General features: G+C 44.5%; 2 protein-coding genes and 1 long non-coding RNA gene across 5 annotated transcripts in view; 2 read left to right on the top strand and 1 right to left on the bottom strand.

Annotated features, from left to right (window-relative positions):
- Positions 1-4,473, top strand: part of LOC133111926 (transient receptor potential cation channel subfamily M member 7-like) — a 31,928-nt gene extending 27,455 nt beyond the window's left edge. The window contains exons 30-40 of the mRNA XM_061222566.1: positions 66-91; positions 899-924; positions 1,104-1,157; positions 1,473-1,520; positions 1,618-1,683; positions 1,964-2,247; positions 3,018-3,100; positions 3,289-3,494; positions 3,834-3,885; positions 4,060-4,166; positions 4,260-4,473. Of these exons, the coding sequence (XP_061078550.1) occupies positions 66-91; positions 899-924; positions 1,104-1,157; positions 1,473-1,520; positions 1,618-1,683; positions 1,964-2,247; positions 3,018-3,100; positions 3,289-3,494; positions 3,834-3,885; positions 4,060-4,166; positions 4,260-4,438 (1,131 nt within the window). The 3' untranslated portion in view covers positions 4,439-4,473. The remainder of the gene's footprint in view (positions 1-65; positions 92-898; positions 925-1,103; positions 1,158-1,472; positions 1,521-1,617; positions 1,684-1,963; positions 2,248-3,017; positions 3,101-3,288; positions 3,495-3,833; positions 3,886-4,059; positions 4,167-4,259) is intronic.
- Positions 4,474-7,036: 2,563 nt separating this feature from the next.
- LOC133111744 (uncharacterized) lies at positions 7,037-10,356 on the top strand. The gene is made up of 4 exons (XR_009705012.1): positions 7,037-7,192; positions 7,429-7,526; positions 8,680-8,756; positions 9,285-10,356. It is a non-coding gene; the product is annotated as an uncharacterized LOC133111744 (long non-coding RNA).
- A 319-nt stretch (positions 10,357-10,675) lies between these two features.
- Positions 10,676-14,129, bottom strand: part of LOC133111035 (ubiquitin carboxyl-terminal hydrolase 8-like) — an 18,850-nt gene continuing 15,396 nt past the window's right edge. For 2 of the 3 annotated variants that reach the window (XM_061221171.1, XM_061221172.1), the window contains 4 exons: positions 13,618-13,854; positions 12,379-12,521; positions 11,942-12,074; positions 10,676-11,499 (listed from right to left, as the gene is read on the bottom strand). In XM_061221171.1, coding sequence (XP_061077155.1) covers positions 11,341-11,499; positions 11,942-12,074; positions 12,379-12,521; positions 13,618-13,854 — 672 coding nt within the window. In that variant the 3' untranslated portion in view covers positions 10,676-11,340. Of the gene's footprint in view, positions 11,500-11,761; positions 12,075-12,378; positions 12,522-13,617; positions 13,855-14,129 lie in introns of all 3 variants that reach the window. The other variant, XR_009704962.1, reaches the window with a different exon arrangement.

The raw sequence follows: 14,129 nt of genomic DNA, 5'->3' as shown, positions 1-14,129 counted from the left end.
CAGCCTGTCGGCCAGCATTTAAAGCACGTTATTAATGGCTAGCTTTGCCTTTTTCCCCCCAAAAGGGCAAGTCAGCACAGCTCAGCAATCTGTGAGTATGAGAGCGTTTTTCTGTTTTACCGTCTGTCGCCCGGTCAGAGCAAAGCCTCCCCCCTTGGCTCAAAGCCCCTTAAACCTGCATAGCAGGTTGAGACAGGCACTATGCCAGGCACTCTCTCACTGTCTTCCTCTCTTACATTAATCTTCAATAACTGTTTCGTGGTGAAGCATTTCAGATCACCTAGCAGCAGCACTTTTGTAGACCACCTCGGCTTTGCCTATCAAATGCTAACAGGATCATAATTTTATCATTCAGGTTTGGATGAACTAAAACAGGGCAAAAAATAACAGACCTGTGCTTTTTACACATTTGGCAACAGGACTCCTCTTGTGCGTTCCTCTTATTAAATCAAAGGACACGCACACACACACTCACAACTAACTGGAATTTTGTTTTCCATGGTGAAGGAGAAACAAAGAGCGATTCAACATATACAAACACACAGAGAACATATACATATACACATAGAACATATACAGCAGAGGTCACCAACCCTGGTCCTGGAGAGCTACTGGGTCTGCTGGTTTTTGTTTTCACCTTAACATCAGCACCCTGCTGAGTCCCAGGTAACCAGGTGAGGTGAGTTAGCTGTGTAATCTGCTCTAATTGATCAATTAAGTGCAGAGTAACAGCGAAAACCAGCAGACCCAGTAGCTCTCCAGGACCAGGGTTGGTGACCTCTGATATACAGACACACAGAGAACATATACAAACACATAGACCACATGGACTTGACAGTTATTTGCCTCGTGGAAATGAGAGGTGTCTAGCAATTTCTTTTCTCTTCTTTTTGGCCAGGTCTTCAGGAGAGGAGCTCTTGAATGGTATGACGGCAACATTTTTGGAAGTTTTCTAGTGATTGTCTGACATGTGGTAGTCAGGCTAGTAAACCCATAATCAATACCTACCTATCACACAATGCCTCTTGCCCATCTGTTTTACATTGTGAGCTTGCTATGGCACTAAACATTGCGGTGTCGTTTGTTCATTATATTTTTTGCAGCCTCCGCATCTCTGCTCATGTTCAGAAACGCACACCTAGGGGCCAGGAAAGACTGTGAGTAAACCAGGGCTTGCTTTTTGTTTATCTGTGACGGTCGGAAAAGCAGCAGTTTTGTTTAAACAATAAACACAGAGGTTAAGCAGCCATATTGTGGCTGCTGAGAGTAATGTTTTCCCTTTAAACATGTCCCTAAAGCACTTAGGCCTGACTGCTTTATTATAGATTGAGTTTTTCTTACAATGGTGCAGTTTTGCTGCAATTCTACCGCAACCAATTATTGTATCCAAACCAGTGTTGCTCTTTCAATGCACAGTTTATAAGCTCTGGACAGGATTTTCTTTTTCTGAGTACAGAAAATTTTCTCCACAGCCATCGGGTCTCCCTTCAAGCCCTTGGACACCAGCCTGCAGTATTCAGGTGAGACAGGCTGAGTACATCACAGACAACAATTCAAAGTCTAGTAGAGTTTTCAAGTTTCAAAGTAATTTGAACTTCTGCTTCCCCGCCCCTATAGCTGTGGAGCGCAATAACCTGATGAGATTATCGCAGAGCATCCCATTCACCCCTGTCCCTGCAAGAGGTAAGAAACGCTTCAACCACTCTTTGCCGGTGCTAAGTCCTCCCTCTCTGTGCTGTTCTCATTGGTTTACCCCACCCTACCCTGAAAATGGGTTCCTATAAGCCCAAGGCCTAAGCTAGAAAACAGAGAGAGGGGCTGGGCTCCCTCTTTTGAATTAGGTCCCTCCAGATGTTGTTTTGTGGTCACCTATTTGGCTTTTGTGGGTGGTTGATGTGAAGCGTAATCCTTTGCACGATGCAGGACTGTTTGATGGGGACTGCCTCTCTGTCTCCCCCTGCAGGAGAACCCGTGACTCTGTACCGTCTGGAAGAGAGCTCTCCCAATACCATCAACAACAGCATGTCCTCCTGGACCCAGAGGGGGCTGAGTGCCAAGATCGAATTCCTCAGCAAGGAGGAGATGGGCGGGGGCCTGCGGAGGGCGCTCAAGGTGCAGTGCACCTGGTGCGAGGACAACGTGCTGAAACCGGGACACCTGTACATCGTCAAGTCCTTCCTGCCGGAGGTGGTGGACACCTGGCAGAGCGTCTACAGGGACGACACTGTTCTGCAGCTCTGCCTGAGGGTGAGCCCTATGGCCTGCAAATGTTTACGTGCAGAAGCTGAAGTCGAAAGGGCCGAGGATGCGTCTGCTCGATGACGGCAAATTCCTGGTGTAACTTAAGTAGTGTGTATGTGTGCGTAGGTACTGTGTGTGTGTGTGTGTGTGTGTGTGTGTGTGTGTGGATGAGTTTGGAAGGTTCATGAAGAATTCATTGCTGTATGTTGAGAGATGGGAAGGGCAAGTATTTTTTTGATCGGAAGATTAATGAATAATTCACAGGAACGTTACCCTACTTTATAGTGAGAGTCAATGGAAACACACCAGCCGGTCTTAAAAAAAAAAAAGCTATTGCTGATCTTCATGCCAGTTTTATCCTTCCCATCCCTCAACAAGTGCTCATGAATGAGCTATTCATGAATTTTCCCCTCCGCTCCTTGGACAAATGAAAAAATGAAAAATAAACATGATCATTGTACACTGAAGCTCAGTTCAACTCTAAGTGTACTGTAACAGCAGTTGTGCTGGAAGTGTTCTGTGGCAACAGTTGTGCAATACAGTAAGTGTACGGTGACAGTGGTTGTGCTATAAGTGTAATGTGACTGTAGTTGGGCCATACTGTAACATGCTGTAAGACAGCAGTTGTGTTATACAGTAAGTGTACTGTGACAGCGGTTGTGTTATACAGTAAGTGTACTGTGACAGTTGTGTTATACAGTAAGTGTACTGTGACAGCAGTTGTGCTATTAGTGTACTGTGACAGCGCAGCATCTGATGAATATTTTCTCTCACAGGAAATTCAACAGCAGAGAGCGGCACAGAAACTGACCTTTGCCTTCAACCAAATAAAGCCCAAGACTATCGTCTACTCTCCCAGGTAACACACACATCAAATACACTGGCCAACACAAGCGTTTCACTGGTGTGTTGACACACCATCCTGTACATCAAAACAGGAAACCCAGTTCTAATCTGGGAAAAGTGAGACGTACCGTAGAGTCTCAGTCCTCTGTGGCTCAGCTCTCTTGACCTGTCCTGTCCTGTCCTGTCCACTCCTCTCCCCAGGTTCCTGGAAGTGTTCCTGTTGTACTGCCACTCAGCCAGCCAGTGGTTTGCCATCGAGGAGTGCATCAGTGGCGAGTTTAGGAAGTTTAACAACAACAATGGGGACGAGATAGTTCCCAGCAGCCTGCTGGAGCAGACGATGCTGGCCTTCAGCCACTGGTCCTATGAGTACACCCGGGGAGAGCTGCTGGTGCTCGACCTGCAAGGTGTGATACCCTGTCCCCCGTTTTTCCAGTGATTGTAAAGACCAAAAACAGACACTTACTGGACACGATGGTCACACGATGGGGTGGCCTGTAGCATAGTGGTTAAGGTGCATGACTGGGACACGCAAGGTCGGTGGTTCGATCCCCGGTGTAGCCACAATAAGATCCTTGAGCAAGGCCCTTAACCCTGCATTGCTCCAGGGGGAGGATTGTCTCCTGCTTAGTCTAATCAAATCTACGTCACTCTGGATAAGAGCGTCTGCCAAATGCCATTAATGTAATGTAAAGTAATCACACCATCACTTTGCCTGTCATGTTCTGCAATGCCTCTCCTTTCAGGTGTCGGGGAGATTTTGACAGATCCATCTGTGATAACAAGAGGCGAAAATGAGTGAGTGTCCTGTGAGCCAGCTCTATGTGTGTGTGTGTGTGTGTGTGTGTGTTTCCTGCCCACAGAGCAGTGTGTTTGTGTGTAGTGTCGATGATGCTTGTGTAATTGAATAGAAAATGGAACTCAGTCTTTGTATTTGGTACCATGTCTGGGTGTGGTGTGTCTGCGGCACAGGTCGTATGAGATGATATTTGGGCCAGCAAACCTGGGGGACGATGCCATCCGCAACTTCCGAGAGAAACATCACTGCAATGCCTGCTGCCGGAAGCTCCACCTCCCCGGTGCGTTTTCTCGCCGTTTTCTTTGGTCGTCAGCCCCGGAACGCTGAGAGCACACACCAAGCCCAGGGTCTCTGCTCTCTCTCTTCCATGCAGATCTGAAGAGAAACGAGTACACCCCTGACAAAGTCACCCTGCCCCCCGATGACACCCCTGGCGAGGGTTCCGTCGAATCACAGAGCAGCACCAAAAACGAGACACCCCCTATGCGGCTGATGCAGTCAAAGCGGGCACACAGTACACCTGTGACAGAAGTCCAGGGAAGTTCACCGTAGCCGTGGAGTCCCAGATCGTTTCATGGTTTATTTTTGTTTTTGTTTTGTGAAAAGCTGTCTCTCCCATGTTTGACCAAAAATATATTGGCTAACAGGGCATCTGTCCTCTAGGTTCCGTCCTCTTCACACTTGTTCCTGTGTTTGAACTACACTTTGTTGTACGTCGTTCTGGATAAGAGCATCTGCTAAATGCCTTGTAATGTAATGTAATTTGGCTCCCAAACGCATCCAGATCAACCTGGTGATTGATATTAAGATATGAAATGGCACAATCACAAAAAAAAATTTTTTTTTTACTTTTTGCCAATTTCATATAGATAAAAATAAGTTTGTATCCAATATGATGCCAATATGATATACAGTGCCATAAAACAGTATATAACTCATGTTCCCCCTGAAACTAAACTGGTTTCACCGCCTTTACCAACAATAACTGCAACTAAACACTTGTACACCTTATTTGTGATTATACCTTAAACACCTAGAATTTTATATCAGTCTTTCACATCGCTGTTGCGGAATTTTAACCCACTCTTCTGCTTTTATAAAGACAGTAGGTAGATTTTTGAGCGTGAATTGTGTTTTTCAGGTCCTTCCATTGCACCCCTATTGGATTCAAGTCAGGACTTTGACTAGACCACTCCAAAAACTCAATTTAATCAATTTAAAGTTATGCCTTAGCTTCAGCTCATGGACAGAAGGCCAGTCATTCTCCTTCAGAATTTTATGGCACAAAGGATAATTATTTGTTCCTTCAATAATGGCAAGTTGTCCAGCTCCCAAGGTTGCAAAGCATCCCCAACACTATGACAGTACCACCACATTTCACTTTTGGTATGATGTGTCGACAGTGAAATGCTGTATTTGCTTTTGATGTTTGCACCCTTGGAGCAATTTTGGCCGGCCAGCCACTCCTGGGAAGATTCACCACTGTTCAAAGTGTTCTCCAATTATAGAAAATGTCTCTCACTGTGGTTTGGTGGAGTCCTAGAACCTTGGAGTCCTGTAACCCTTTCCAGACTGATATATTTAAACAATGTTTTCCTCTGAACTCTCTTCTGGAGTTTCTTTTGATCATGGCATACCAAACCTATGAATTTGTCTGAATTAAAGCCATTCTGCAAAAAATTCCTCCACAGCAATGTGAAAGACCGATAGGAAGTTATAGGAAGTGTTTACATTTATTGGTTCTAAAGGTTGTCCAATAACCTCTTAAGATTAAGGGGTGACACGGATGTTTGATTACATTCGGTCTAAAGGTCTAAAACCATTCAGTGCAGAAAATATGGGGCAAATGTGCAAATTATTGCCCGCATTCATATGCCTTCAATGAATGCAGCACTTACTAATCAAATTGTGTACTGTGACAGCGGTTGTGCTATAAATGTTAGCATCACATTTTCAAAAGTAGCCCATACATTTACAGTACATTACTGCAGTGTATCTTCCTTCGACGTCATTGTGCCGAGAGGTGCAGTAATATTTATTATTAACATTTAGAAGATGCCGTGAGAATGTACTAGGTGTAAGTTTTTTGTGACGGCATGTATGCAGTGGTAAACCTGTTGAGAGTGAAAGTCCAAGAATTGATCAGGAGGATAATATACTGGAGGATAATATACTGCACAGTCTGTGTGTTTTATATGTTTAGCATTTGTGGAAGGTCTTCACAAATATGTGGGCTGGAAATATTGACAATTTAGAATTTTTATAACACAACATGCAATTTGTAATCGTATGTGGATGATAGTGTTCACCAAAAATTGTTACCACATGCTTGTTACAAAGGTAGGTATTTTTTTCATACAGTTAAATATGAGAAATTATATTTAGCGTATCTTATAGATACAGAAATCTTTTTATGCAGGACAAATCATACATGTACAGTAAAGGGTATGAAACTGGATTTTTTTTTTCACTGTATACAATTATTTAATAAAATGTGAAATGCACGTTCTCTTGTGTATGATTTAATTTCTCGGAAGTCAGTTGAACGGAAGCGCGCGTAGGTGTGCCCAAGATAAGGCGTCACTCACAAGAATAATTTAAATATCTTCACATTCCTGTGATGCCTACGAGAGACTTTTCATACTGCTTAGTAATATCATTCATTTGGGATAATGGCACCAAACGTCAGCTGTTACTGTTCCCGTCCACTGCTTACAAAGGCATTTGAACTAAGTTCATCGCGCCAACAAAAACGTTGGTGCTGAAACTGTTCAAACGGCTCAACTTCTTTGGGGGAACAGGTCGTAGCTACGCCATAAGGGGGCCATATGGACAACCCATAGGCGACAGACATTAGACTTGGCAGAACATGATGTGTTTTATCTGAACTAGACATCAATCATGTCGACACAATGCGGGTTGTTTCGCCTTGGAGATCGTGACACCTCCAAGGTTGCGCACGCGAATAATACGGCAACAGCATTAGTCATTGTCGTATGTGTTGATCATATCCCCCATCCGTTTAACCCTTAGGTTTTACACTGATGGGACCGCATCATGAAACTAGTTGTAGACAATAACGAGTTGCTATGTTGTGGATCTGGCTGTAAACATGTCACATGGGACAGATTCGTTATCTTAGTCACCTGTCGTTGAATTGGGCGTGGTCCCCTATAAAATGGCTAAACTCAAAGTCAGTGACATAGCAGTTTTGTGGACTGAACTCGATCACTGGATATCTGGACGTCCCAAGTGATCACCAAACAAAGAACGAAACATGGGACCAAACGTGCACATAGAATATTGGTAAGCATTCATATAATTACCTTCTGTCTACGAACAATACGACCCACATATGAAGAGTAATTAGTCTGTAAATGGCGAAAAAACAACTCTAGCCTACATAATGCGGCATGTTTAGCCTACAATATTATAAAATGTTAAATATCATGTTGTATAAGTTAGGTTAAGCTAAAGTATATATGGGGAAAACCTAAAAGTTTTGTCTTACATGTATAAATTATTGCACTTACCCTTAACAGCGGCGGATGAGGGTTCGCTTCCAGGTATCGGGAACTTGCCAGCCAGATTAAACAGCAGGTCCCCGATGCCAATGTGTCCGGGAAAGTTGGACGCAGCTGTAAGACTTATTTACCTGCATATAACAGGATTTGTATTTTGTGACTCCTCGATGCTGACATTGTTTATAAATTGATGTTGTTGCCAGGGGACACAGTTCAGATCTGTTTAGTGTTGTCCAGGTCGGTTTTGTTTTGTCAATCAATAATAGACCTTTTTAAAGCCTATTGAACAAACAGTGGGCTCCAGAATTATTGGCACCCGTGTTATTAATTTTTTAATTTTTTTTTAATGTAAAGAGAAACTCTGAGATTGACTGAAAAAGGCAGTTGATAAGCGCAAGCCCAAGACTGTGAATGTGAAAGTGTTTTGTGGATTGCCAGTCAGGAGTACCAATCATTCTGGAACCAACTGTATAATTCAAAATTTTGTTGCAAGTTGGGCACATTCACATGTAAACAATAAACACAAAGTAGAAAATGAAATGTGTTGGGTGTAGTTACAGAACTGAAGAGACTTTACTTTCATCAAAGTATCTCTGACTGAAAGCGCATGAAATATGAAATGACAACATTAATACATTAATACCTAAACCCATAGCAAGGCCGACATTTCACACACAAATCTTTGAATGAAAATGTACTACCGAGACATGGATTGATAAGATTTTTAATCCAATTCGGTTTGTGGATTGAATCATTTTAAGAATTAAATTTAATTCTTAAAATCATTAATAAAGGGAAGGAAAGGCAGATGCTTCAAGCAATAGACCTGTGATCATGAAGTAAATATGTGTTTTAATACTTGTACATTAATATATAAACATACCTACTACAAGATTATGCTGTTGGTCAATACGTGCTGTATTTTCCTTTATGTAGCACAATTCAATGAATTTAATGGAAAATTAGGCTGTAGGTAGATGTGCAAATGATATCAAGAGCAGCGTTTTTGCCATCAGATGGGGTGTAAATATGTAGTTGCACATTTTGCTCGATTAAATTCTTTCAACAGGTCTACTTCCTTATTGCACTGGTACGGAGACTGCCAGCAAAATGACTTGCATTATTCAGCCCCTTCAAGGCTAAAAACAGTTCATATTGTGTGACGCTTACAAAACCTCAGTGAAAACACTAACTGTAGCCAACATCTACAAGGTTTATTTTTTCCTGGTTTGAAATTATTTTTGAATGGATTTTATTGCCCCCCTACAGCAAGCTTTGAGGTCACCGTCAATAACAAGCTGGTCTACTCCAAGCTGGAGAGAAATGCCTTCCCAGACAACAGAGAGGTAAATAAAGGAGCCACGAGAGAACATGCATTTTCACTGCGAGATAACTTAATGGAATCCACCATTCCAATAGCATTACCATGGTGTTGCACTGCAAAGGCTTGATTAGCTTCCAGGTTCAAATTAATTGTAAGCATTCTCTTGAACCTCAGCTTTTGATTTAGGCAGAAATATTAAGAATAAACCACACATCACAAAGAGGCAAATTTTGAACTTTGTTGCTCAAACAAGTTCCAGCTGGTTGAAACTTTGGAAAAGTGTGCTCTGCGGAATCCGCACATGAATGGGCGGCCTGTAGCGTAGTGGTTAAGGCACGTGACTGGGACCCGCAAGGTCGGTGGTTCGATCTCCGGTGTAGCCACAATAAGATCCGCACAGCCGTTGGGCCCTTGAGCAAGGCCCTTAACCCCGCATTGCTCCAGTCTCCTGCTTAGTCTAATCAACTGTACGTCGCTCTGGGTAAGAGCGTCTGCCAAATGCCATTAATGTAATGTGATGAATGTCACCCCTCTCCCCTCTGCGCTCCAGGTGGTGCGGATGGTGAAGCAGGCCAATGGAGGAGGGCAGGAGTACGGCAGCACAGCAGGCCAGGGCAAGACAAGCCAGAAGAGGAAGAAGAATGGCGACTGCCTGCTCCTATAGCGGAGCCCTCCTGTAGCGGGAAAGCGTTTTCTTACAGCTCGGATGCGGGTGTGACTCTGTTAATGACTGTGTGTGCTAAAATAAAGGGGCACACACACGATGAGGTCCCAGAATCACTCCTGCGGATGAACCGTATGAAATGCAGTCCTTTTTTAGTTTTTCTACATTACCTTCAACTGATATTTCTGCCTTTGTATCATTTTACTCTTTTACTCTGTGAATCCGCATCTCTTTTTAAGACAGGCCTCTCAATAGATGGCGATTTTTAAGCTGAATTCAAACCAGGCCCGTAAGCACAAAATGTGCAGCTAGAGAAACAAACATTCAAAAATTTTTCACCCACTTTTTATTTTTATTTTTAACCCAATTTAATTTCAGCCAAATTTGGTAGTGCAGTCACAATTTTCTAGACCCGTCCATGCACCAACCGGAGTTTGATTCAGGGGAAGGCAGACTAATACACCTCCTCCAAAAGCATATGCTGCCATCGCTCACCACATCTGCTGCCAGAGCTGCAGTCATGGCATTATTTTACTGCAGGCACCTGCTGGAACTGAGGAGTTCATAAGCTGTGATAAGACGGTGACAACCGGCAACAGGATGGCCAATCATGGGCTGCCACTCAGTTAACCACTGGCACAGACCATGACACCACGCTTTCTAGTGTAGAACATGCCAGCTGACAGCGCAGAGACTGTGTTATTAATGTTTTTTTTGACCTGTCCCGGAGGCAGGAAGTACAATTCTGTAACAGGGAGATTGTCTGAAGGGTGGGGGTGGTGGTACACGAGAAATGGAAATATTTTGGACTAGGAAAACTTCCTGACAATGAAAGGTCAGTTCCGACATGGTCCCTGATGTTTTTCCTTTATGTCCGGAACACTAAGTGAAAGCTCTTAATGATGAACCCAACCTCTTATCTTTTACTGTAAGAAATAAAAAATGGTTTCTTGAGAAATGTTGTAATCACGAGTCTGATTTTTATGGTTTCCTTCCGTAAGTGGCTGTCTAAAACTAAGACCGGTCAAGAGTAGAACCATTGCATGTTGTGAGGGTTGGAATACATACTGTGAAATTTATCAAAACAACAGTAAGAATTTGAGTTTCATCAATTTTCATTTTAGCTTTATAGGCTGTATAAAACTGGTTTGCAACACCAGATTAGCAGATCAGCAAGAGCCTTCCCACGGGGTTATAATAGAACTGTCCCCAACCAGACCCAACTGCTCCAATCTACAACCTGACCACAGTTGATAAAAAGAGGCAGAAACATCTGGTCAAATACAGGATTTATAATCAGGAAACCTTTATTGACTGCTTCTTTTCACCCGACAGGCCGCCAAAACCTCAAAAGCAGCAGAGTCCCACATAATTTGGGTCACCTTACAAATAAACTGACATTTATATAGCATTAAATATTAAATAACATTTACACAGGTTTAATGTGCAAGATTTGCAAATGGTATGTACATATGTTACTCTTCTTCAGTCTATTATATTCACAGTACAGGAAAGCTTAATATCAGTAATATGAAAAGGCCATGACACTGACAATAAACAGAATCGGAGTGTTTTACCCGGTTCCAGTACCACAGTACAAGCGGGCAGGTACTTCAAACCTGGCTAAAGCCACGCCCGCCCAAACAGGCCCCCTACGCAGTGTGGTTGGTCTTATATAAGGTACTGTAACATTTGCTTTTCTCACTACGGTCAATAATAGTGATGTAGGAAGCCTTATAAACGCCTATGCGGTCCTATACGAGCTGAGAGTGCGGTCGCCCGACACGGAGCGCCGAGTCCGCGCCCCCCAAAAATCTACGGGAACGGTCCGAGCCGCGCCCGCACCGTAAACCGGGTTCCTGCCGACCCCCGGCTGGCGCTCAGCGTTCGCGGTCATGCAGCGTTACCGCTCAACGTGGTCCCCTTCCTTCTCCCGGTCACCTCACAGGGACGAGTAGAAGAAGATGTAGGCGGCCGAGGACTTGACCGAAGATGCGGGGATGTCGGTCACCTCGTGGTCGTCGAATTTGAACCAGCGCTGCTTGGCGGGGTTCCGGCAGTACGCCGTGTAATGGCCGCCGTCCAGGCCGCCGTAGTGGTTCTGCGTGGAAGTGCAGAGCGGTTATACGGCATAGCAGTAATCATGACTAAAGCAACAGAAACTTGTCAGATGAGCAGCCCTGGTCTAACCAGTCCGCCATTTACATAAAATATGGAGAGGATGAGACACCGTTTACAGGAAACAACTCGTCAAACAGGTTGAACTGCAAGACTGAAGGATAGATTGTGCATGTATCTTTGTTAATTGTTTTCAGCGAGATTAATTAATGCACAAGCAAAGGGGAGGAGAAGTGCCTGCTCACCGTGGTCATGGTTACTGCCCTCTCTGTGTGACCAGGTTAGTCATCGTCACGGTTCTCTGTGTGGCCAGGCTAGACACGGTCAGTGTTCAGTGACCTTGTTAGCTGTGCTTACGATGGGAATGATGGGCTTTTCATGCACACAGCCTGAACCTGGTAGTTGGGCTGGCTGTTCTTACTCACAGACACTCCAAAGAGGTGGTATCTCTTCAGGATGTGTTTGGGTCCGATGACATACTGTCCCAAGTCCAGGTTCTCCAGAGGATAGTCCACGGCTGTCTGGAGCTTCTGTTTCCACCTCCCTTCGTAGGAGAACCTTGTACAGAGATGGGACAGAGTAACTTGTGGGCCCTCGGGCCTCTACCAAACACTTAGACTCACCTGTCATCAATTGCTTAAGAAAGTCGAATTGAGAGGCTTGCTCTGGTGAATACTTAACCGGGCTGCGTATAAATGGGTCGCGCAGAAATCACACCACACTAGCTGCACGTGCATGGCAAAAGAGGGGGGTAGTGAGGAGAAGGCCCTCACTGAAAGTGTGAGTGTGTTCCTTTTGTGTTCGGCGCATGCGGTCGTGTCCCTCAGGGGCTTCTCCCACAGACAGGGGGAGGCTCTCTCACCGTTTTAAATGCACCAAGAGAATCGGGGGAACCTTCCAGATCTCCAGCTTCTTTGTGGAATCTCTTAGGACTTTGCAGTGTCGGCAGAACACCCTGTTATTATCAGTGAGCTTCTCTTCTTTAGAGAACAATTTCAAACAGTCCTGAGAGAGAAAGAGAACATGAGAGAGAGAGAGACCCAACTTGAACCAACTTGTTCAACTTGGTTGTCAGTTACTTCCTTGATGTCTGGAACAAAGGACTTATACTGCCCATATATAAAAGTAGTGACAAATTTGACAGAGGAATCTGTGTGAACAGTAATCTCGGGAAGGCATTCTGTGGTATAATAAACAGAAGATTTATAAACTTCCTTATGGGAACAATGATGTGTGTAAAACCAAAATTGGATTCTTACCAAATTATAGAACATCGGATCATATTTTCACCCTAAATACCCTAATTTGACAAACAAGTTCACCAAAACCTTTTGCATACTTTATAGATTTCCAGAAGGCTTTTGATTCCATTTGGCATGATGGTCTATTCCTAAAACATATTGAAGTGGTGTAGGGGGAAAACATAGGATGTAATTAAATCAATGTATACGAACAATAAATGATTAAATGTGCAGTTCAATAAACAAACAAACTATTTCTCCCAGGTATGTGACTTGGCACAGGGCACATCCATCTTACCAACTGTTTTTAATATTGATGTAAATGATTTGGCAACACAACTTATAAAATCTACAGCACCTGGCCTCGCCTAATATGACTCCAAAGTTAAATTCCTTCTCTATGCAGACACACACCAACAGAAGAGGGTGTAGAGCAAAACCCACATCTGCTAGAGTCATTTTGTCAGACCTGGGCCCTGAGGGGGAGTGAGAGTGAGAGTGAGAGAGGGTGTGTGAGGGGGAGGGAGAGTGAGAGTGAGAATGAGAGAGGGTGTGTGAGGGGGAGTGAGAGTGAGAGTGAGAATGAGAGAGGGTGTGTGAGGGGGAGTGAGAGTGAGAGTGAGAATGAGAGAGGGTGTGTGAGGGGGAGGGAGAGTGAGAGTGAGAATGAGAGAGGGTGTGTGAGGGGGAGTGAGAGTGAGAATGAGAGAGGGTGTGTGAGGGGGAGGGAGAGTGAGAGTGAGAATGAGAGAGGGTGTGTGAGGGGGAGTGAGGGGGAGGGAGAGTGGGAGAGTGAGAGAACGAGAGAGGGTGTGTGAGGGAGAGGGTGAGGGGAAATGGGGCCAGCCCTCTGTGCTCACCTGCAGGGAGCAGCGGTTGGTGGAGGCCAGGGGCAGGGACAGGTACATGAAAGTCTCGAAGGTGCGGGACTTCCTGTGGCAGGTCAGGCACTGCACGGTGGATTTGAACTGGCCCTGGAACAGCGCCACGATGATGGACTCGTTCAGCAGCCTGTGCTTTTCCCACGCCAGGTCCGCCGCGCTCTGGTCGTCCAGGTGATCGTTGGCTTCTTCCTTGTACCTCTTGCGGTTGTCCGCCTAGGAAGGAACCAGGAACAGCTTTGAATAAAATGCAAAGGTTAAACCTGAATCTCCTAATCACCTGTTTTACACCTTCCCTCCCCCCCCCCCCTCTCCCAACCGTCATTCAGTGAATCCAGTGCCCTACGTACAGCCCAAAGTCTCGCTCATTCCACACAGACTGCAGTACACTATAAAAACGGATCTTGAGATCAAGATTTTTTTGGACCAACATGGAGCTGTACATATGCCATTCGCATCCTAATTTGGAATGTACACAACACCAAAACACG

Source organism: Conger conger, chromosome 15 (genome assembly GCF_963514075.1).
Source record: "Conger conger chromosome 15, fConCon1.1, whole genome shotgun sequence".
Classification (NCBI taxonomy): domain Eukaryota; kingdom Metazoa; phylum Chordata; class Actinopteri; order Anguilliformes; family Congridae; genus Conger; species Conger conger.
Note: the sequence above shows the minus strand (reverse complement) of the source record. Positions and strands in the feature narration are given on the sequence as shown.